The sequence below is a fragment of the Lichenostomus cassidix genome, chromosome 17 (genome assembly GCF_008360975.1).
Source record: "Lichenostomus cassidix isolate B80296 chromosome 17, HeHo_3.0, whole genome shotgun sequence".
Taxonomy (NCBI): Eukaryota; Metazoa; Chordata; class Aves; order Passeriformes; family Meliphagidae; genus Lichenostomus; species Lichenostomus cassidix.
The window spans coordinates 4,711,285-4,733,778 of NC_139497.1; the positions used below are offsets into that span (position 1 = coordinate 4,711,285).

Sequence of the window (22,494 nt, forward strand, 5' to 3'; positions counted from 1 at the left end):
TAGTCAAAGTGTAGCCTGGAAATTAGCCAACAGTAGTCACCAATTAAAAAAAAAAAGCCTGCATGTCAAACCCAAACACTTTTCTCTCTACCACCAGTCAACCTTTTGACATCTTGGTTCTATTTCTAAGCTTGAGGGACAGTGGTGAATCTCTCTCCTTTCACTTTTACATATTTTCCATGTCCCAAGGTATTTCTAACAGAAAGAAACAACTCAAAGACATTTTCAGAGATACCAAGACAGAAATAAGGGTCTCTGAGAGACTTCACAGGGATTTGAGGGAGTTAAGAAATACTGTTGCAACATCCACAGAATTCCACCAAACCCAAGGATTCATCACACTTCTTCAATGCTTCCTAAATGTGCTCAGCTTTAAGTGATCTCAAAGATCTCAAAGATCTTCCAGCCTGTGCAGTCTTCACATTTCCTTGAATGGAAGATGTGACAACAGCAGACCTTGCAAGGCAGAAGCCACCATGGAAGTGGCAGCACTTGAGAGTATGATTTGGTTAACGTAGCCAGACTGTGATTAAACTCCTTTTGCACAGCTATACCTCCACAGTAAGAATTTTGGGGGAAAAAAATTAAAACTTGCAATAAGAGCTTTGAAAAATACAACCCAAACACACTACCCCTGAGCAACATCAACAGTTGCAGCAATTTCTGATTAGGGAGATCCTATGAAACAGAACTACTTTTATTGCAGACAGGAATGCTAAGCTAGATTTAAGTACTTAGCAAGGTATGAAAGGCACTTGCTGAGAAGTGGAACAATCCATGGCTAAACTTTAATGCTCTAATTCAAGCACTCCCATCACACTGCAATCCCCCAGGCTGTAGCTGATGGGGGCTTTTCTCCAAACCGCAGGTACATCCACATCTGCAGAACCCTGACAACAAGGAGACTGAGGTACCAGTATTAAGCAAACCCCTTGGTTTCAGGAGTTGTTGTGGGATTGGTTTTTAATTACCTGCGTCGATTGGCTGTCTGAGATAGTTTTGTGAAAGGTTCATTGTCTCTAATGTGTGATTCAGATACTAAGAACCCATTTCAAGTGACACAGAGCTCTCTCATTTTTTGCCACACAGACTGGAAAGCATTTCAAAGCTACTTTCTCCAAAGCCTCCTCCTCATCTCTGCTCCTACCCATGCGCAGTATTTATGTGGAGTGACAGCTCCTAAATTATGCTGTAAAACAAACTACTCTGGTGTTTTAACTTATTCTATTCAACCTTACAGAACAAACAAAACCAGCAAGGACTATTACATTTACAGTTGGATTTGACTCCATTAGATGCTCACAAATAGATTCAAGTTTGAATTTCTCCTCAGTTCTCTTGGGCAACCACTTTACTTTTGTTACATACCTGTACTTTAAATGCATCTCCACTAATACGGAGAGGTTTATCTGCTCCAGTAGGCAAAGGACCATCTTGGATCATAATCATTTTCACACCTGTTCGCTCCTGAAGAAAAAGCACAGAGCACTTTTCTAAGCAGAGTCCCTAAAACAAGGGACTAGATTTTGGTTACTAATCATTATGAAGGTCAAACCAGCACCGTTACAGAATGCACAAATTCAGGAACAGTCCTAGAGTGCAAAGGACTGCCAGAAATTGTGCTGCTCCTGAGGTTCTCAAATAACCAAAATCCTTGCAAGAAGAACTATCCCCACCTTGAAAACTGACTTTCCAGTCCTTTCCAAAATCTGTAGCTATCTGCATATAACAGTTATTAAGTGACCAGTCTCCAAACTGTGTGAAAGAGGTCTAAAAAGGGCACTCAGAACCCCTCAATTTTTGACCTACATGCTTTGCTAAAACAGTCTCTTCTTTAAAAACTTGTACCAGATGGAGGAATAAAGAACATCCAGGAACACAGTTTATACATAACACAACACTTAATTAGAAAGGGGTGGGATGAGGAAAAAAAAAAGATGACACATGGCAGCTTTACCACAGACCAGCAACAAAAGAGAAGCAGAGCACTCTACAATAGCATGGCTGGCATTAAAATACTGCAGAGCAGAGCAGACATGACCCTTCCTTGGCTACAGGGATCCCCTCCTAAACAGCACACACCAAGTGTCATCTACAGCACGTGGGTTTCTGTCACAGGTCTGGGAAAACTCCACTACTTGTGCAGCTGGGGCCACGCTGATTGTGTAACACAAGACTGGATTTGAGTCCAATCTCCGAAGGCAGAAGAGTAGTCCCTGCTGGAGAAGGTTAGAGCATTCAAGGCTCTCCATTTCAGCCTGTTCCAGTGGATCTAGAGAAGCTGCAGTAGGGGAGAGAGCCCTGAAGGAAATGCATCTTGCGCACCTGCAACTGCTTTATTGTTTCACCTCCTTTGCCGATGACTAGACCCACTTTGGATGCCGGGATCAAAATCTCCTGAACGGTACTGTTGCCATCAACATCGTTGTGAAAACCAGGTCCGTTCCGACAGCGATCTACAATCTGCCCCAGTAGCCGTTTTGCTTGTCTTTGGAAAAGAATCGAGGGAAACAACCATTAGACAACATTGCTCCACGTGACCAAGAGACCAGGAACCATCGGAATGGAAAGCGATTGGGGAGAGAAGTGGAAAGATGGAGGAAACCATAGTCAGCACAATGTTTGCCTTTTTTTTTTTTTTTTTAAGACTCTTTGATGTCCATTTTCCCCTACCATGATTACTTATAAGCAGTTTGATATCCGAAAGGGGAAGAGAGAAGGAAGAGCAGCAGCATGCTCTGACCTCTTAGGAAGTTAAGGACAATAGCTGAACTACAGCATTGGGGGTGCTTACTTTGAATGAAGATGCTCTAGGTTTTAACTTTTCTAACAACATATGCAATAATAAAACTCAAGCTCTGGTCTCCTTCTCGGTCAAGACAAAAAAAAAATACACACTGCTCTGATACTAACACAGCCCATGGATTAACCATTCTCTGATCAGTCACAGGCAACTGCTTTGCTCTTCTCTACCTGCTCTTACCAGCAGCACCAGAATACTGTCCTAACACAGCCTCTGCTCCAAGCAGTAGATGCTGAAGCTACACCGCGAAGCGAGGCAGGGATACTGCAGCAGCCACCAGTGAAAGACTGGGTTCTTCTACTCCTGGTGAGAAGAGACACACAAAGAAGCATTTGGGAGATTAAAGATCCCTTCTCTAAAATCTTTAGCATGTCAGAGGTAACTGACAGGGTTTTCCCTTCATCTTGAAGGCTCCTATACCAGCACGTCCCATTCCTGCCCTTGTCCCACAACCCTTCTGAAAGCAGAAGAAATTCACTTTCACCCTAATGCAGCATCTTCCCCTCTCTGCACTTCACACCAAGCCATATCAGGCACCCTAAGGACGACTGACTTCTCTCTGGAGATTTGGAGAACCAGCACAAAGTCACCCCTTCAAGCAGACATTCCCCCAAGGCAGCTCAGGGGGTGGTGCTCTGATGCTGCACACAGAGCAGAGCACTGCTTGCCCTTGTCTTTCTCACAACAAAAGGGAAAAGGTGGAATTTCTGGAAGCCTGCTTCAAATATTCTGGAAAAGTCTTAGGAGGTTTTATTCATCTAGCTTCATATTTTGTGTAAAGTTCTTCTAGTAACAATATAGAGACCAAAATAGTTAATACACAACATATTTCAGATGAAAAGGGGTCACTTGGAAATTAACCTTACTAGTTTGTCGCTGGATACAATATAAACATTCCTCACAAAACCCTGCTCAAAGAAGCCTGACATCTAGAATGGTTTCCTTACTTCATTTTCTTTTCCTACAAGTAGCCTGAAAAAACCAGTTCAAACAACCAACTTGACAAGAATTTTACCCCAAAAGTATATTAAATTTCACTTAATTCCATGTCCACATTCTGTTTCACAAATTGAATAGTCTCGCTTTTTAACTTTACTCAAATTTTATTTAAAGACAGCTTTGGACATGAGTACACTTAACTGCTTATTTCAGAACCACGAAGTCTTAACAACACCTCTCCCCCATTTTCCCCCAACTGCATCACATGAGGCATCCCAGCTTTTTAATATTTTGCTCTTGTTCTGAAATATCCTTTACTATAGGGGAAAAACCACTTCAATATCAACAAGAATACACTGCCTGCCCTATAATGTGAGTTTGCCAATTATATTTATTCTGGCTCACTGCTTGCAGTATTATGGTAGAACAAGGAGATTTAAGTACCCTTAGATCTCTTTAGGAATGGAAGAATGATGAGTGTCTTCTCTTTAGAGAGACAGTCTTTGCACCCATGTATTTTCAAACGCAACTCAAAGATTTCCAGATGGATTTTAAAAAACCCACCTACCCAAAGGCTGGGGAGAGAAAGAGCAGCTCCATATGTTAAGTGTGTTCCTGTAAGCCTGAGGATCCTGGATCCAGTTCCAGCAGGAGGTCCTCAACTGGTTTGTGAGAGTCTCAAACTCAGCTCCTGGGAAGGGGGAGGGAGGAAACACTGTCCCTAAAGTTTCTATAGGTCTAAAGATAGAAATCCCTGCTGGCTGGCCACGTGTCTCTACCATGCAAGGAGCAGAATATCAAGACTTGGGTTCAGTCCTTTGCTTCTTGTTGGCAGCAATGCAGAGACAAGCACCCAGTGGGCCTCATGCTGCTCTGCAACAACACCAACACCTCCAGGGTATGCTGGAGTGGCACCCACAGGCTTTAGAGGCCTCATGCAGCCCTTCTTCAGCTGGAAGGATGCTCATCTCAATAGGAGTAGGGAAGCGAAGGGGAGAAGAGAAGTGCCCTTCAACAGCTTAGCTCAGTATCCTGGAGAGCTGCAGTTACAAAACTGCATCCTAGGTGCCCTAAGAGCAACCTCACCCTGCGGAGGGGAATTCCAAGGAAATTTCTGCAGAGGATTCAAACTGCAAGTGGAAAAAAAGCCTTTGAGGTGCACAGTTTAAAGCATCAGACCAAGAGGTTCTATGCTCCAGAGACCCTCAAGTTTCTCTAGGCCAACATTTGCTGGTGTGGCTAATAACCAAGTAGCACCACTGACAGAGCACAGCATTAGGGAGAAGAGAAAGAAGGAAAAGGGAGAAAAATGAAATCAGAACTCACTCAATGCTCTCTGGTGTCCCAGTGAGTACACAGGGCCTCTCAGGCATCCCACCACTGTCTGTGAAGGAAACAAGAAGAAAACTTGTGATACATGGAATTAAAATGTGGCAGCTGTTTCAGTGACCATGAAGCACCAATGGAAGCACCACCCACCTGCACACACCGCACGCTAAAGAATTCAAAGACATCCAGGATCAACATATTTTAAATGATTTACAGGATGTCTGCATTCTTTTAAAGCCTTCCCCGCCAATTAAAGGGAGGGGTAAAAACTCAGATGACACTGATCAACAGTTCCCTGTACAGCACTGCAGCACAGTCTTCTTCCCCAAAGCAAACTGGCATCAAATGATCCCATTTGGATAAATGGTCTCATTTTTATGATGCAAAACAAGCTGTATGGCGAGCTGCTGCCAACCCTCCTGACATGTCTTCTGCCAGGAGCTGGAGCTGACTAGACCAGTCAGAGGCAAACCACAGAGCTGAGCAAAGTGAGAAAACTCAACAGCTTGAGGTCTAAGCACAACACAGATTGTCCATTTGCACTGCAGCCATCTGTGGGTCAAAGTCAGTTCCCTCACTGCTCCATTCCCCAAACTACCTGACAAACCTGTTTTCTACCCTGGTTGGGAGGTGGGTCCCACAAATGCCTGTCTGTATCCATGTTAATGGTGATATCACACCAGGGGCATGGGAAGTGCCTGATCTAATGGACATAACTTCCTTTGACATTAAAACCTGCTCACCCACCACACAAAGAGGCTCTTACCTGGAGCAATTTGAATTTTGCAGCCAGACTCTATCTGAATCCGTGAGATCTGTTCTCCTCCCCTGCCGATTACTGAAATGAGTTCAACAAGCATCAGAACAAACTGTTTTTCCTGGAAACTGCAGAGCACCTTCCCCTTTTTACTCTGCTGCAGCTGTCTATAAAGGAACAGTTTGACTCCAGGATTGCAGAAGAGGCATCCACAGCATGACCAAATTTATCATAGCAGAAAAACATTAAAATACTGCAGAAAATTAGTCTATCTGCTTGGAAAAGCAAAACAAAAATGCCTGTCTTGTACTGGAATGGACAGAAATAAGTATGAAAAAAATAAGGCAGTAGTCTGGGTGATGCTAGGAGAGTAATTTAAGTACATCCTTTTCAGTCTCAACCAATAAGCCAGTTATTTTGGGGTACTAAAAAAGGCAAAGACTTGTTTCTCTATAATTCCTATTTTACTACCATTTTTGAATGGACATGCTATTTGGCTGTCTGCACTCAGACAGAACCACATCCTGAAATGCTCTATCAACCTCATGTGAACACAAATATCCATCTCCCTGAACTCTCGGAGTTGACATCTCACTGCTTCTCAACAAGACACCCAGAGCACAGACTGTGCCAATCACCATTCCTACCCTTCCCAGACTGCAAAAGCAGCAAAGCTGTCAAGTCAAACAGGTATTTCTGGCTCAGGATGCTCCCAAGGAAGCATCTCAGCTGTGAGGTTGCATCCCCCCGTATCTGTCTGCCCCTGAACTAGGGCTAGATTTCACACAGAGGTGATGCCTGCAAGTTCCACTCTCCCAGGGCCAAGCATATCCCCACGTGTAACACCAGAGATGGCAAATGAAGAAGTCTGGCAGGAGAGGAGGGAGCCTTTCCTTTGAAGGAATTTGAGTTACAGTCTTACAGTGGCTTTAGAGTCAGGACAAAACTTGGCGCACTATGGGGTAATTACCATGGCCTGTTATTTTCCTCTTTACTCTCCATATATCAAATTGGAAGGGATACACAGAGACCCAGCAGTGGAAGACTCTATGCAATCACTGCAGTAACACATCAGCAGGAGGTGCCATTGAAAGCAAGAGTAATGATCATTAAGAGGAAGAGAGAAATTAGGATCAAGCTTGAAAGAGAACAGTAACAAGAATGCAAATCTAGGAGAAACTCATCTGGTTGCATTTCCCTACAGCAAACGTATGAGAAATTTAAAATTCTGTTTAACCTGCCTTTAGTCAACTCATATTCTTACATTTAAATGTTGTTTTCCTTCCCCAACTCTCACAGTTTTGCATACTCAAAGTAAAATGTTGCAATGAAGGGAAATAAATTCACTTTTGACTTGTTTATGTACTGTACTAATGGGAATTTAAAAGAGAAAACCACTGAAATGCCCAGTAACTTGTACCAAACATTCTTGTTCTTATTACTGGGACACCAAGCTTTTCTATTAAGTTTGCATCTGGATTTTCAAGACAGATCCCTTGGTCCCCATGAAAACACCATTAAACAAGGCTTATCCAAGGCTAGTAAGCACAAAAAATTGAGTCAGAATGAACAGCATTCCTGCACAGGAAGCACATCAAGAAGCATCAAAAGCATCCATGGTACTTACTAAATCCAACCATTTTATCAGGCACTTTGAAATCTTCTGTTATTACAGCCCTAAAGAAAAAAAAAAAGGGAGAAAACCCCATTGAATAGTCATTACAAAGAACAACTTGGAAGAAACTACACCCCTGCCTTGGAACCTGGGCTCAACACAGGGATTCTGCACACACAAGTAAGAGCACATCACTGTCAAATTTTTTTTTTTAAGGGACTGTTCATGGTCACACAAATCCTTCTGTGCTGGATCCATTTCCAGTCTATCTCTGCTATCTTGAATGGAGCTGATGGAAGAGCCTCCTTTTGTCATTCTTGCTCCAGACAGATTTAACAAAAAAAAAAAATGCAAAGTTTCCTCAACACTGAGCCTGGACCTTCCAAGCAGCAGTGTCTGCCCAGTGCTTCTGGATATGCTCCTCCCAGGAGACACCAATATTCACAGCTTTGGTGTTTTAGGAGCCTTTTTTTTGCCTGCTTGTTCTTAACATTCTTTTCCTCGGAACGAGTAAAAAATGTCTTCATTTAACCTCTGAATTTTTATTATCTCAAGACTTCCATACCTATTGCTCTTTGGACATTTTCAATGTGTCTGCCCCAAAACAGAGCACTCAAAGCATTTCCTAAGACCTGATCATAGTCAAGTAGAAAGGAATTAACCTAGATTAGTTTTTTGTTTAGCTGTTTCAGTCTTGTAGAACACACAACACAATGAATATGGCATTTGCAAATATGCATTAGATACAATTTGTTCAGCAATCTCAAAAGCATTAAAACACCTGCACAGTGAGTTCAATGCAGGTTTTGTGGTGAGATACATTAAAATCTTAACATTTTTTTGCTTTAGATCAATCAGGGAAGGTATAAAATACACACTAGACTTGATTAGCTAAGCTGCAGATAAAGTACTAACACTGCCCACCCCTTCCTAGGCTGCTCTAGTTGGACATTAGCTTTAACTAAACCATTAAAAATTTAAGGTTCTGCAGCCTTCCTGCACATTGTTTGTCCCTTCTGCTGAGGCCCCAAACAGCTGGTTAGGATGGAAATGCACCACTATTCACCTTCGGGCTAATCCAGCTTTAGAAATGCTCTTCTCTTCAAAACAAGACAGATAACTCCTCAAGATCAGGACTTGGGAAAAACCGAGAATTTTACATTTTTACTGGATGCTGAGACATGCTGGATGAAACTCATACTTGCTTCAGTCTCCCCAAACCATCTTTGACAAAGGAGTCACCCCAGGTCATATTACACCAACAAAATGAAATAATAACAATGTGTCTGTTTGCTACTTCCACCTTTTGCCAAAATGCCATATTTTTTTTTCACTTTTTCTTTCTTGCCCTCTGCCAAGAGAGGGGAAGGGAAAGGAGAAAGAATTTTTTTTTTTTTGGTCCTGCAGAATTGCAGGGACCAAATCCAAGTTTCACATCAACTCCTTTTTTCATCAGAACAAACAAGCCAGGCTGGAGAAAACCCAAGCTGACAGTTTTTCCACATTCTCAACCTCTGACTTCCTAACACTACTACAGATGGTGGATCAATAAACAATTAGAATTGATCAATAAATAATAAAACATAACCCACTGCTTACCTTTGATGTACCAGGGCCCCTAACTGGTTACCTACTGTGGCAGAGAGAGAAAAAAGGGAAAAAAATCAAAGCATTAGCACGGATAAACTAACTTCATCCCTATAGAAAAAGAGTTCTTACCGTTTCATCAAAAAAGAAAGAAAAGCAAAACAGTAATTTAGGTTCAGTGGCTGAAATGAATGCGTTATGTGGTACAAAACAGGAGGGGATTTCTTGATCAACACACACCATAGCCCAGTGTCCAGCTGAACACAGGATAGGGAATTGATCCGTGTCTCCCCATGCTGAGAGTCATGGGAGAAAATCCTGCCTGCCCAAATCCAAATCCCTGCAACTAACCTCCCCCCTTCCCAAATTAAGCCCAAAGTAGTAAAAAAAAGGGAAAAAGGGGGGAGGGAGGAGGAGGGAGAGAAATTTGAAGGAGACCAGTGCGTATTAAAAACCAAGAATAAAAGCTGAGCAGCCTGAGAGATTCCCTCAGTGCAGGCATTAGACACCGCTGGCACATACTTCTCTCTGTGTCTCTGATCTGTGCTCCATGGAGCCCACTTACACGGAGACCTGTTAAAGGAATAGGGCTGTTAAGTAACCTCATGGCACCCAAACAGTGTTTCAACCCAACAAAACACATGTTCCTGAACACATTCCAGGCAGTTCTGCCATGTTAGCTGGTGGTCCATCTATGATTCGCTGTTATCTCCCCACTGACAGCTCTCAGACAGACTTCTCCCCCCCAAACCCAACACATTAGATCTTTCTTCCAAATGTTAATAGGGAAAATATCATTAGACCAACTCATGCAAAGTGGGAACATGAGCCCTGCTGGGCTTCCAACCGGACTTTGCCTGCAGCAAACCAGCTAAAAACCACACCATTTGGTGCTAACAACCAGTTGAAAGATTATATTGCGTGCCTGGAGGGCACAGGGAACAAAACAAATGAAACTGGCCAACATGTGAGCTGTGATAATAAAGATGCTGTTTCAAACTACCTTGCAGCAAGCTGCACATTCTTTGACCTGAAATAAATTGGCAATCAGCTGGCAGGGATAGAAAGTGGATGCATCCCACATTCTCTAAATCCGGTAGAAAAATGCATCAAGTTTGTGGCCAAACACTTTACTCAAAGAAAATAGACAAAGGGAGTCAATAGTGTATTTCTGCTGCGTGTCAATACCTCCATGATAATTCAGGGCCAAAATATCGACACTGTATATATTTTATTACTCTCCCCAGCTCAGCAATAAGACAACTGCTGCGTTATTGACTCCCTTAAATTTGTCTTTGCATATTCTCACCCTGAATATAAAAAGCTCTGATTTGATAACTATGAATATTGCAGCTGAAAAAGGTGGGTGATGTAATGGGGAATATTTGCTCTGGCTGATAAGCTCCTACCACAGAGCTGAGCAAATACAACCAAACTCAGAATTTTGCTCCAAACTGCACTCAGGATATTTTAACTCCACGCAGCAGGTCTGCTGGTACTGGTGTAGTGTGGGGTTGCCACAGCCAAGACCAGTCATTATCAAGATGCCAGAAAGAGTGGTTTTAACTCTGCAAGGCTGTATTTAAATCTCCACTTCGCATTTCAATTCACCAGAACAGCTCTCTTAGCAATCTGCTCCGCTGCAGCCGCTGCCCACAAATTATGAGACAGATACACATCCTATAATCAACTCCCCAAGTTCACGCAAGCAAGGGAAGAGCCTTCATTTTGTAACACAATCCTACACTTGAAAAAGACAACTTCTGAGGGGAAACCTGTACGAGCACAGAAGTTAAATCAGTCAGGGAATTAATGCTTTAGATGTAGGTAACATAATGTCTCTCCAACCCATTCTGAGTACCAGACAGAATAAGCCATTCACCCCCACAGGGAGATATCAGCCTTAATTCATGTTTATTGTACAAATTAGCTTGAAAAAATTATGCCACAATAACTTATGTGAGAGACCCTTCCTTCCACAGTTCACAGATTACCTCTCCAAAAACTGAGATCAAAAGCAGATGGAGAGAACTGGGAATGCTTTACTTCAAGCCAGTTATGATTTCTCTGTTTTGGGAGGAAAAAAAAAAAAAAAAGTGTTTCCCAGTTCCAACAAGCTAAAGGTTCATTCCTTCTCCTACATGCCCATTTTTCTCTGAAAAACATGGACTAATAGAGAGGCAGGGCTGGGGCAGCCACAATACCAAAAGCTGATGCACCATTCCACTGCCTCCCTTTCCACACCAAGGAGGGGGCTGAACTCTGACAAGCCACATACATATTTCTCCCTTTTACATCTATTCAGTACAATTTAACTGTAACTGCAGTCATTTTACTGCAAATAAGGAAAAATACTGAATAAAATCAGCACAATTTTCTATTAATGGCACCTGCTGGTTGATAACTCTTCATTCTGCTTTACGCTTCACCTTAACTGAATTCTACCTAACAGACACTCAAAACAAATGTGGATTTTTCTTCCACCCCATAAAACAGAGCAGTGCCTCCCACTAAATTAATGTGCATGATGGGAATATACAATCTCTTCAGGAATATCTTCATGGCTAGAATAAAATCAGAGCAACACATCTCCTGGAGAGCAGTGGAACAGGGCTGCTTTTCATACTTTTGAGCCAAAACAGGATCATCATCCATTTTAGAAAGCTACAGAGGTAGTTACCCTAATTCTCCATCATTAATTCTCCATCTCCATCTTAGCAATCATTAAGTATTGCTAGGTTTTTCCTTAATTAAATAGTCTAACCCTAATAATCTTTGTGTCTGACTCCACTGCAAATCTTTAGAGGTTTTTTTCCCTCCCTTAAACTGCCTTATTTAAAAAAGTGGCCATCTGTAAAGTTAGAATTTTGAAGAACAGTGGCATTTTGTGTATTAAACTAAATCTTTTGCCAAGAGATCTGGACTTTTGCCCTGGTCCTACTGCTGCCGCAGATGTGTCAAAGAGCATCAGTACTGACTTTCATCAGCAGTAAGACAGGGATAAAATTCCCTTCTGCCCACTGCTATTTTCATTGAAAACACGTTGGAGGAAAAGAATTAAGGACTCTGTACAGCAGGATCGTGTTGTGTTTGAGCTCCTTGGTTCTACTACAATCAAGTTTTATTACACCAAAACGGGTCATCTTCAGATCTGGATGTACCACAGGAGCTTGGGGAGGAGAGAGGAGCAGAGAGAGGGGGCTGTGAGGCTTCTCCAAGGTCTCTCACCTTTGTTTTCCCAGACTCAAAGGATGCCCCCAGCCTTCAGCTGCAATGTTGCTGCTTAATCCTATGGATCTCACAGGACACTCCTTTAAAGCAGCCCAAACAAAGGGGAATGTTCTGGCCATCAGTCTCTCTCCAGCAGACTAGACCCCTGCTTCCTTTGAACAAAAGGAGGCTGCTTCTTTAAAGGTTATTAAGCATAAACAAATATATTAATCTGTGCTGGCAATTAGAGTGACCTATTAATTAGAATGGAGGCTGGGGCAGCTGTTGGCCATTAACAGGAGGGTCGGGGTCTGTCCTCAGCAGCAGCCACAGGCAAGATGCCACCAGGTCTGTCTGCAGTTCAGACGCACCTTTGCTGAGAAACATTAACCCCTGCAAGTTGCCACAGAAATGCCAGCTGTGACTTCCCAGGAACAGTACAAATAAACCTGATCTCTTCCCTGCACTGCAGCTGTTTGCAGGTTTACTTTCAAGTTGTTTCCAGAAAGGGGAAATAAAGAAGCCAGGGAAAAGAGAAATAACCAGTCTCAAGCTCTAACACCAATGAGCCAGGTTACCAGGGCTGATCCTACTGCTCTTCATTCAGATGAGGGTTATGTTAAAGGAAGTGCAAAAAGCACTCACACATCCTGGTTTCCAACACTATGACAAATCTATTTTCCCTGGAAATGCTTTAAAAGCAGCTGAATTGGTTTTGATCAACACACTGAGACCTGTCTTAAGACCACTTCCTAAGCTGGCATCAGGCAGACACAGCAGCAGCTGTTTACAAAAGCAGACAGAAAGAATTATTGTCCTGAAAGACAGACAGTTCTCCTGTCACCTTAAATACCTCCTCTGGAGCCGATTTTTTCAGCAGTATTAGGAACAGCATTAATTTCCCAAGAGCTGCATGGTGATAAGGAAGCAGTGAGACCTGCACCCAGCTGTGAGCATGCAGTGCACAGGGGTAAATTTCCCACCAGATTTCTTCCCAACCTATCCAGAGCAGCAGAATATATCCAAATCCATGCACTGTAACATTTCTAGAGTGTGTGCAACAACATAATCACTTCTTGACAACAACATCTCCAAATTGTGGTTCACAGACAAGCAGAAAATGGAGAAAAACGTGAGCATGCAACCCCAACACCCCTTGGTTGTAGCTAACAGAGAATGAAAAGATCATCCAAATAGGAAGTGCTTTCCTAATTTAAGTATCCTATTAAAAGCAACTTCCATCTTCCAGATGTTTAAAGCTAAAGTTGCATTACAGACTTTTAAAGACATGGCAGCAAGAGCAGGCAGCCCAAGACTAAGATACGGGTTATGCCACAAAGAGATAGAGAGCAAGAAGCACTTGAAACTTCAGGAGTTGCTCTGTGAGGCTGCAGGTAAAGAACAGCACAGTGGGATCCTAGATATAGTGGGATCCCTGTCTCCCTGTCAAATTCCAGCCCTTTAAAATACTACTTTTGTCATTTTTCTTCTCTAAGATCTCACAGATCAGATTTTTGGGAGGAAAGTTATATTCACATGTATGTGAACAACCCAAGGGCAAATCCAGTATTGAAGCTACTTTAACATCCATCTGAGTTTAAAACCAGTGCTGAGTACAGGGTAAGGTGAACAACTGCCAATCCAGGAGTTGGGAATAGCCACTCTGGGAGGCTTTCCCAGGAACAATACCTGCTCCACGGAGTTATCTACCACAGCACAAAAAACCAGCAGCAATGCACATTTACAGCCCAGACTGCTACTGTATTGACACGGTCTGTGTCAACACAAACAAGGCTCAGCAAGTTTAGGGCTCGTCAGTACAAGTTTAAGTACAAAGTCTAACCTGTCACCAAGCACTACGACCATTTCACGTGTTACAAGTTCCTAAAACTCATTCTGTCAAGAGGTCAGATCTTCAGTTCAGTCTGATGAATCAATGAAAGACACAGGCGGGGCAATGCTGTGAATGACTGGTTCCCAGAAGTCTATTTTTATTCTTTTTCACACACAGCCACAGCTCAGAGCTGTTCAGCATTCCCCAACACTGCCCAGCCTGTGACAGCCCAGCACCTTCCCCTGCACAACCAGCACCAGCAGCAATGCCAAACCTCTGGCTTCTCAATAAAGTGATGCTCCAGCCCAAGATACCAAGTGTGGGGGCTCACCCAGATAAATCCATCCTTTCCTGAAACCCCAAACCAAAGGAGTAGCAACCTGTTGCTCAAATGGAGCCAAGAGCAGAAAACAGAAGTGGGTGGTGGCATGTGTTCAGAAAACAGTAATGTTAGCGAGCCAGAGGCTCCACATGAAAGAAACTTCTCCCCATACTCCAGCATTTTTTTTCAGACTGAGAAGCAGACGTGCAGTTATTTTCAGCCTTTGTATCAGACAGAAAAAATTTCTTTTCAGAATGAAGTGCTAGGCAGCAGCTTCGCTTATCTCCTCAGTGCTTCTGAACATATCCATGGGGGAGAGAAACACCCTGCAGGGCTATGTGTGTCAGGAAAAATACCAGAGGAAATAGCAAAAGGAAGACATAGCCATGCTTTTTATTTCTGCACAAGAAAAGGTGAGCTCTTTGCATTTATACAGCAGCAGATAATACAGTTTAAACACTTCTTGTAACAACATGTATCATTAGATTTATAAAACCGAAAAAACTCTTGTTCTAACATTTTTGTTGTTCCCACCAAAGATAATAAACTAGTGCCTTATTTTAAAATTGTAACAATTCATACAATATTGACCTGTGACAGTTACCAGCTATGGTCAATGCAATAAACTATCATTTGTCTGGAGCCACTTTTAAATTCTTCAGAGATTTTAGAATTTTCAAATAATAATAGAGAAAGCAAAGCTAATACATTACGTTTCCTTCCAACTTGCATCATCTTACATAAATACCTTTTCTTCTTAGAATTCATGCAACCAGAACTTGACAGCAACTCAGCTCCTGGGCTGTGCTACTGTCACACATGGAAAGGAACATGTGTAATACTGTCCCTACACATTGCCTGCTCTCAGAAAATAAGGGTCATCAGGGAAGAAACACGTACTGTGTACACCTGGTGCTCTGCCCATGGGCTCCAGCTCAGCCCCAACAAGCAAATCCTCCTCCCTCCCTCAACTACCACAGACCAAGATTTAAATTACAGTTTATTTGCTAGTTCCCAAAGGTCATGAACTAACAAGGAATTGCTTCACATTAATACTAATGCCTAAGAACACTGTGCTATCTAGGTAAGAGTAAACAGCACTGGGCATCTTGTATAAAATTTCTACACACACAAAAAGATGCATTTTGCATCCTTAAAGCAGGCAACTGCCTCCAGAGATGAATTTCAGGAGCTGCATCCACACAAGTGACTAATCACAGCCATCTCACCTCCATCATCCAGGGGCCGCTTCTGCACTCCATAACCGTAGACTGACGGGTCCACAAGTGTTGTAGAATTATTCAAGTGAGGAATATCTCCAATTTTAGCAGCAATCTATAAAAACAGGATAAAAACATGATCAGCATAGCTGAAGTTTCAGCCACCACAGCTAAACATCTTTCACCCAATAAGGCATCGATCCCAGTCCAATCCTCTCTCAGGTATTTACTATACAGTAGGATTTGTAATAAGGTGCTTCATTTGTAAAGTAAACAATTTTCTGCTTGCTTTTGATATTTGCTTAATTAAGATCACATTCGCCCAGTTCCTCTTCCTGATCATAAGCAGACATTTACTCCCTGGAACATTATATTCAGGATTATTTGCTCAATAGATAGCTGACAAGCTGTATCTTTCTAACAGGAGGGGTCAAACTAACCCACCAACTTTGTCCTAAAGAAGTTGCCACCACCAGAGCTATGTGGGAGGGCAAATGTTTCCTCCTGCATCCGTGCAGATCCAGACACACAGAAATGCACTCACACATCCGTGGGGGAGCACAGGGAGAGGGTGAAAATACACAGCACAAGGACAGGTTTGGGAACTCCCTGTCAAAGAGACTGGATCTCTCTGTTTGCTGTGTGAGGAATAAGCCAGTGGGCAAACTATCAGTCCAGAACGAGTTTCCATTTCCTGCAGCACAGCACAAAAACAACTAACACTGCCTCTGCTTCCAACCCTTCCAGAGGGGGAACTGCCCTTCCCTGCTGAGCCAGGATACAAGGAGCTTATTTACAGCAAAGAGAAGACAGTCAGGTATCACAGTAAGGGGACTAAGGTAAGCAAATAAACCAGGTGAGACACACAGCTAAATATCACTGAACACAAGTGAAAAGTTAAGCTCATCTCTAGTGACATTTGGGGGATATCTGTACAGGTGGGTGCTGACAGCATGAGCTCTTCCAGCTGCTCTCTGAGCTAACTGGTGGAAACCCAGCCCAGAAACACACAGATGCATTCCCCCAGTGAACACCCTCCCAGGGACAGGCAAACTGCAGCCTCACAGCTCCCCTTGCCTACATAAAATATTTTGCTGTAATAAGCAAGCGCAGAACAAAATAGTTACAGGACAAATATAAATTACTGTATTCTACAGCAATTGCTGTCTTTTCCAGCAGAAAGAAAATAATTGAATAGAATCTTTACTAAGAGACTGATCTCACTCCATTATAACCAGATTTCACCAGAGAATAAGCAACAGGAGCAGATGAAAAAGCATTTTACACAGATACGTTTTAAATGACCAATATATCTAAATGTTTCTACAATTTGCGTTTCACTGCAACAGAAAGATATCACAGTAACTCTGGTTGTTGACACTATCTTCTGCTGCAGTGGAATAAACAACTGCCCAAGATGCAGAACCACAAAGTACTGAAAAAAAGCTATTTGAAATAATCTTGCAAGATTGAGGGCATTGCTTTTAGAAAGAGAATAGGAAATATTCTGTTCAATGCCTTGCATGAAAAGGGCTCCAAGTTTGGGCCATTTTCTCCTTATAGTCCATTCTGTCCTGTCTCCTTTTAGAAAGTCAACAACTTTGTTGTGTCAGAAATGCCAGAGCTAGAGAATATAATCTTCCTGTGGGACCAGCTGTGATCCTGTGGCGAAGCTTTCATGACAAGCACTTTGTAGAACAACATCTCTGATAAAACCCCAGAAAGCTGGTTCTGAAAGCATTTACACACCTTGTCCTCTCCAGGAGGGAGGGCCAGGTGATGCTTTACTTTTTTGTTAAATGCTGTACTGCACTCATGGATTCACAGCCCTTTGCCCACATGCTTGGGATGCAGAGAATTTTAACAAAATACACAGAGCAGAGATGTTTTCTGACTACTTCAACGTTGAAATGTAAATTTAAAAATGTATTTTACAACTTACAACATAGACCAAAAGGAACAGTGTCAGGTGTAACATACACTGACATGTTTTGGGACTTTTGATTTTAACTTCACGTTCTTCATGAACTCTCTGTCAGTAGTTATTTACCGTAACTTACAAGGGATGGATGATAGTTTAGAGGTGAAATCACTCACCACACACTCCAGGAAAAGAAAAAACTGGTCTGTGGATAGCAGAAGCTGGCTTAGGAAAGGAAGCCAGACTGAAGTACCAAGGCTGTCCACCCCCAGCTCAGGGGAGCTTAGTGAACCCCTGCTCATCCTCAGCCCACAATGATCATCCTGCCACAGAAACCTCCAAGGAAAGGGCAAAGCAAGAGTGTTTAAAGCAATTTTTATATTATCAACTTTTGGGAAATTTTCCTCTTCCCCCCATCCCTTTATTTAAACTTGTGCCCTTATCTCTAAAGCCTCCCAGCTCCCACTGGATTAGAGACAGACAATGGTGCCATCTCACCACAGCAGGAAAAAACACCCTGCAAAATTAAGAGCTGAGCTTTTAAAGTATATATAGCAGCTAAAATACATTTTAACATCTCACGTTCAACTTAAAATGGGAAGCTCAGTTTATATGACAGGTTCAGCAGGGAGGCAAGCATAAAAATTAGGACATGGCAAAAGTAAGCAGACCTAGCCCTTATCTGCCTAAATGACCTTGAGTAATGTACTGCAGTTAGCCACTGCTTTTGTCCTGCTCTATGGCAGCCTTAGGGTTTTTTTCTCCTTTTTTTCCCCCTTAACCCAAATGCATCCATTTTATCAAGCTCAGAAATACACTGAAAAAAATGCATCACTGTTTCCGCACCTAAATTCCCCAAAATAAAGCCCTCCAACAAAGACTTTAAAGGACACAATACAAGTCTCAGCTACAAATTGCAGTGGTAAACCTAAGAAAAACAAATTAATCAACAAAGTTTGTGTGAGGGATACAAGTTTCCCTATATCTTGCACTTCTGTTCTCCTATGCCTTTAACAGTCAGAAAAATCACAATCCAAAACACAAAGTAACAGAAAATAATTTCTAGATACGAAGCTTTCTTGCTAGGCATACTCAAACAGCAATATCTGCAGAATTCAGCTTTCATGAGAACAGGCCCAGCTTCTAGGAAAAACCTCTCCATGGTGCCCTGCAAAGAACAGCAACAGATAAAATCACTAATTCTAGGTATTAGCAGGATAAAAAAACCAATAAGGCACTGTCATCTGACCCTTCAGACTATTCTGGTGCTTGTGCTGCTCCTCCCATTCACTCAGCAGAACACTTGAGCTGAGGTGACAGACATTTCTCCAGAGCTCTGTAGAAAGCAATAAAACCATCCACAACCATTTAAGCTTCAAGCCACAGGTGATTTTCCTAAATGTCAGAGTAATTGGCAAAGCCTAAATTTATTTGAGGATGACCTGAAAAAGGACTCTGCAAGGGGGTAAAGAAAAGTTTGTCCAAGATTCCCTGCATCATCACAGAAATTAGAATTTAGAGCTTGATATAGAAAGGGATTTCAAACACACAGCCTGTTGACTCTCAGTCAGTCTCAGGATATTCCCCACTTTTGAGGTAGCCAGGACTGCATGCCACAGGTTCACCAAGCCTCAGCCTTTCCTCTCCATAGCATTCCCAGAGCACCCAGCAAGACACTGGTTGGTCAATAAGAACAAAACTGAAGGACAGTCTGAGATAAATTCATTTTAGTCCAAAGTACAAGCAGCTCTGCTTATTTTCTGATGCCATTACTCAAAAGGGGAGCAAATATTGTCTCTCTCTCCCCCCCAGCCCAAAATGCCATAGAAAAGCCACCCTGCCTGGGAGCAGCTGGACAGATCAGTCCCCACCTAAAAGCCACCAATCCACTTGAAACATGGTGCAGAAGATGCAGGACAGACCAGCTCAAAGTCCCAGCACTGCCTTGACAAAGTAATTACTCATAAATCACAAATATTTCAGAGTCCACAAAAACTCCAGGCAAGTCCAGCACAAACACTGAAAGCAATGTAAAGTAATTTCTTTCAAAGATATTCCATATTTCCTATTCTTATGTCATCTCACATCCCAGTGGCTCTGAGGAATGCAGCCACTTTCTTTTAATCAGGAAAGTCTTCCTTGTCCTGAATTGTTTAGATATTCATAATCAAGCAGTGTATTCCACAGCCTGATTGTAATGTTATGGCTTTCAGGAGAACTGAATTCAGTAAATTTGATTACTGGTCTTACATGTGACATGAAACCTTGGAAGATTCAAACGTCAGCTCAGGGATAACCAAGCCACAAAGTAAGGACTATGATTGGATTTCTTCCCTCTGCTCCCTCACTCCCTTAAAGCAAAAGGAATACTCCAAAAAGGCCAAAACCAGAATAAAAGCTGAGATCTATGTACCAGACAGTGCAGCTCAGACAAATACAACATTAAACACCTTTGGTGAAAGCTCTGCCCTCACCTCCAGAGAAATACTAGGCATAGTTGCCTTTTCATCCCACCTGATTCTCAGCAAGATCCACCACAGATTGCTTGGGTGGTGAGGCAAATATCCATTCCCTGAGCAATTAGGAGCATTTGCAGTGACAATTTAGTTCTGTGCAAGACAAGACCACCTGCTCTCTTAGGCAGCCTCTACAGACTAGATTAAATCAAGTACTTTCACAGTGGAAGGGAATATTTTAGCACTCCAACAGCTCTCCCACAAACACTGATGGAAAAAAATCATATTGAACAGGCAGCAAACAACTCACTGCACAAAAATGTGGGACACTGTGCTCCCACAAACACATGCAGAGCCCACATTTCCCAACACACTTGATCCCAGTGTGAAAAGACACCTGGAAGGTTGCTGCTGGAATCTCCCAGGTCAGACTAACTCAAGCTGTAGGCTCATGTAAACCCAGCAGAACAATCACAGCAAGTATAAGGAACTTAAGAACAAAACCAAGTGATCACAACCAGGGCACAGAATTATTTACTGTTTATTATTCCATCTCCCCATGTGTGAGTTGGGGCCTCACAGATTGACCCTACAAACATGATGGCAGCAACAGGCAGCTCCAGTTCAGATCCACTTGCAGCTAGTGCTGTGTTTGAGCCCAGGGTCCTCCAAGGCATCACACTTTAAACCTGTTACTCATCACATGAGAGGGACACACAGCTGCACATCCAACACAGAAGGGTTTGGGATGGAAGACATCTCAAAGGTCATCTCATTCTACTCCCTGCCATGGGCAGGGACACCTTCATCATCCCAGGTTGCTCCAAGCCTCTTCCAACCTGGCCTTGGACACTTCCAGGGATGGGGCAGCCACAGCTTCTCTGGGCAGCCTGTGCCAGGGCCTCACACCCTCACAGGGAACAATTTCTTCCTAATATCTAACCTAAATGTCCCCTCTTTCAGTTTGAACCCATTCCCCCTTGTTCTGTCACTACAGTTCCTGATGAAGAGTCCAGTCCCTCTCCAGCTTCCCTGCAGCCCTTTCAGATGCTGGAATTAGCTGTGATGTCTCCACACAACCTTCTCTTCTCCAGGCTGAACAGCCCCAGCTCCCTCAGTCTGTCTCCAGAGGGCAGGTGCTCCAGTCCCTTCATCAACTTCATGGCCTCCTCTGGACTTGAAACACCCACAAAGTGATTTCAACAAGCTGCACTTCACCAGCAAATAACTATTTTCTTTTACATAAATGGGTTATTCAACTGCTAACAGGTGGTGGCATTATCAGATATTTAAAAAGATGTTTTTGCAACAAGCAGTCTCCAGTCAAGAGACAACCAGGTCAAGATGAACACAGCTGCAACACCTCTCAATTCCACAGCATCAAGCACATAACTCTGTCTGGCTGTTCAGACATCCAGGTGCTTTCTCAGTGACTGAAAGAAGCAAGCCTGGCTCAGCCAGCAGCAGCTCACACCCCAAAAGAAATCAATGGCTCCAGAGCAGCTCCTGGTGTCCTGGGAGGTACAGGGGGCGGATCAACACCTCTGTGCAGGTCACTGCAGACCACACAGAACATGGACTGGCTGCCACACTGACTCTCAGGTGAGCTGAGAGCACCTCAGTCCCATCAGTGAGAGCACTTGAGAGGTTTTAGGGTCCAGCTTAGCTTCTTCAGAAGTTTATCAGTTAAATAATAAAACTGGACAGCAGAAGGGGATTTCTCCCACCTGGCCTGTAAAACTGGAGAGAATAAAGTGAGGGTCTCTGAGCACCAGTTGCACTCTGGTCCTGGCATTCAGCTCCTTAGGGTGCAGTTAGTAAGCACAAGTGCAGAGCTGGAACAAACACCTGTGCAGACATGGAACAGGAGAGGTCAACAACAGCCACAGCATCCGTGCTGTGAGCAGCAGCTTTTTGCTCTGCAGCCACTTTCTGCACACCCAGGAGCACACAAGCACCTGGAATATCCTGTACCAAACACCAGACTCCTGCAGGTCTGGGCACTTTCACTGAAATTTCCCATTTCAGCACCGTGCAAGCTCACGGATTCCTCTGAGGAACATCTTGCTCTCCCTGCCTCTCTCCCTGCAGGGAAAGCCATGCTCCTGCTCTGCCAAGGTTTGTATTCACAGAATCAATTGGCTTGGAAAAGACCTCTAAGGTCATCGAGACCAACCTGGGAATGAACACCACCGTGTCAAGCAGACCAAGCGCCACATCCAGCGTTCCCTTAAACACCTCCAGGGATCGTGACTCCACCACCTCCCTGGGCAACCCATTTTAATGTCTAATCACCTCTTCTGTGAAGAAACTGCTCCCAATGTCCAACCTAAACCTCCCCTGGCATAGCTTAGAACTGAGTGCTCTTGTCTGGTCGCTGCCTGCCTGGGAGAAGAGCCGGACTGCCTCCTTTCAGGTAGCTGTAGATGGTGAGAAGGTCCCCCTGAGCCTGCTCTTCTCCAGGCTGAGTGCCCCCAAACCCCCTCAGCCGCTCCTCACAG

General features: G+C 43.2%; 1 protein-coding gene across 5 annotated transcripts in view; it reads right to left on the minus strand.

Moving 5' to 3' along the window:
• Positions 1–22,494, minus strand: part of FUBP3 (far upstream element binding protein 3) — a 38,830-nt gene that overhangs the window by 15,821 nt on the left and 515 nt on the right. For 2 of the 5 annotated variants that reach the window (XM_085077007.1, XM_085077003.1), the window contains exons 2-9: positions 15,626–15,731; positions 9,553–9,603; positions 9,043–9,076; positions 7,456–7,505; positions 5,838–5,909; positions 5,069–5,126; positions 2,326–2,488; positions 1,369–1,467 (exon numbers count right to left, since the gene is read on the minus strand). In XM_085077007.1, the coding sequence (XP_084933133.1) occupies positions 1,369–1,467; positions 2,326–2,488; positions 5,069–5,126; positions 5,838–5,909; positions 7,456–7,505; positions 9,043–9,076; positions 9,553–9,603; positions 15,626–15,731 (633 nt within the window). The remainder of the gene's footprint in view (positions 1–1,368; positions 1,468–2,325; positions 2,489–5,068; positions 5,127–5,837; positions 5,910–7,455; positions 7,506–9,042; positions 9,077–9,552; positions 9,604–15,625; positions 15,732–22,494) is intronic. The other 3 variants (XM_085077004.1, XM_085077006.1, XM_085077005.1) reach the window with 3 other exon arrangements.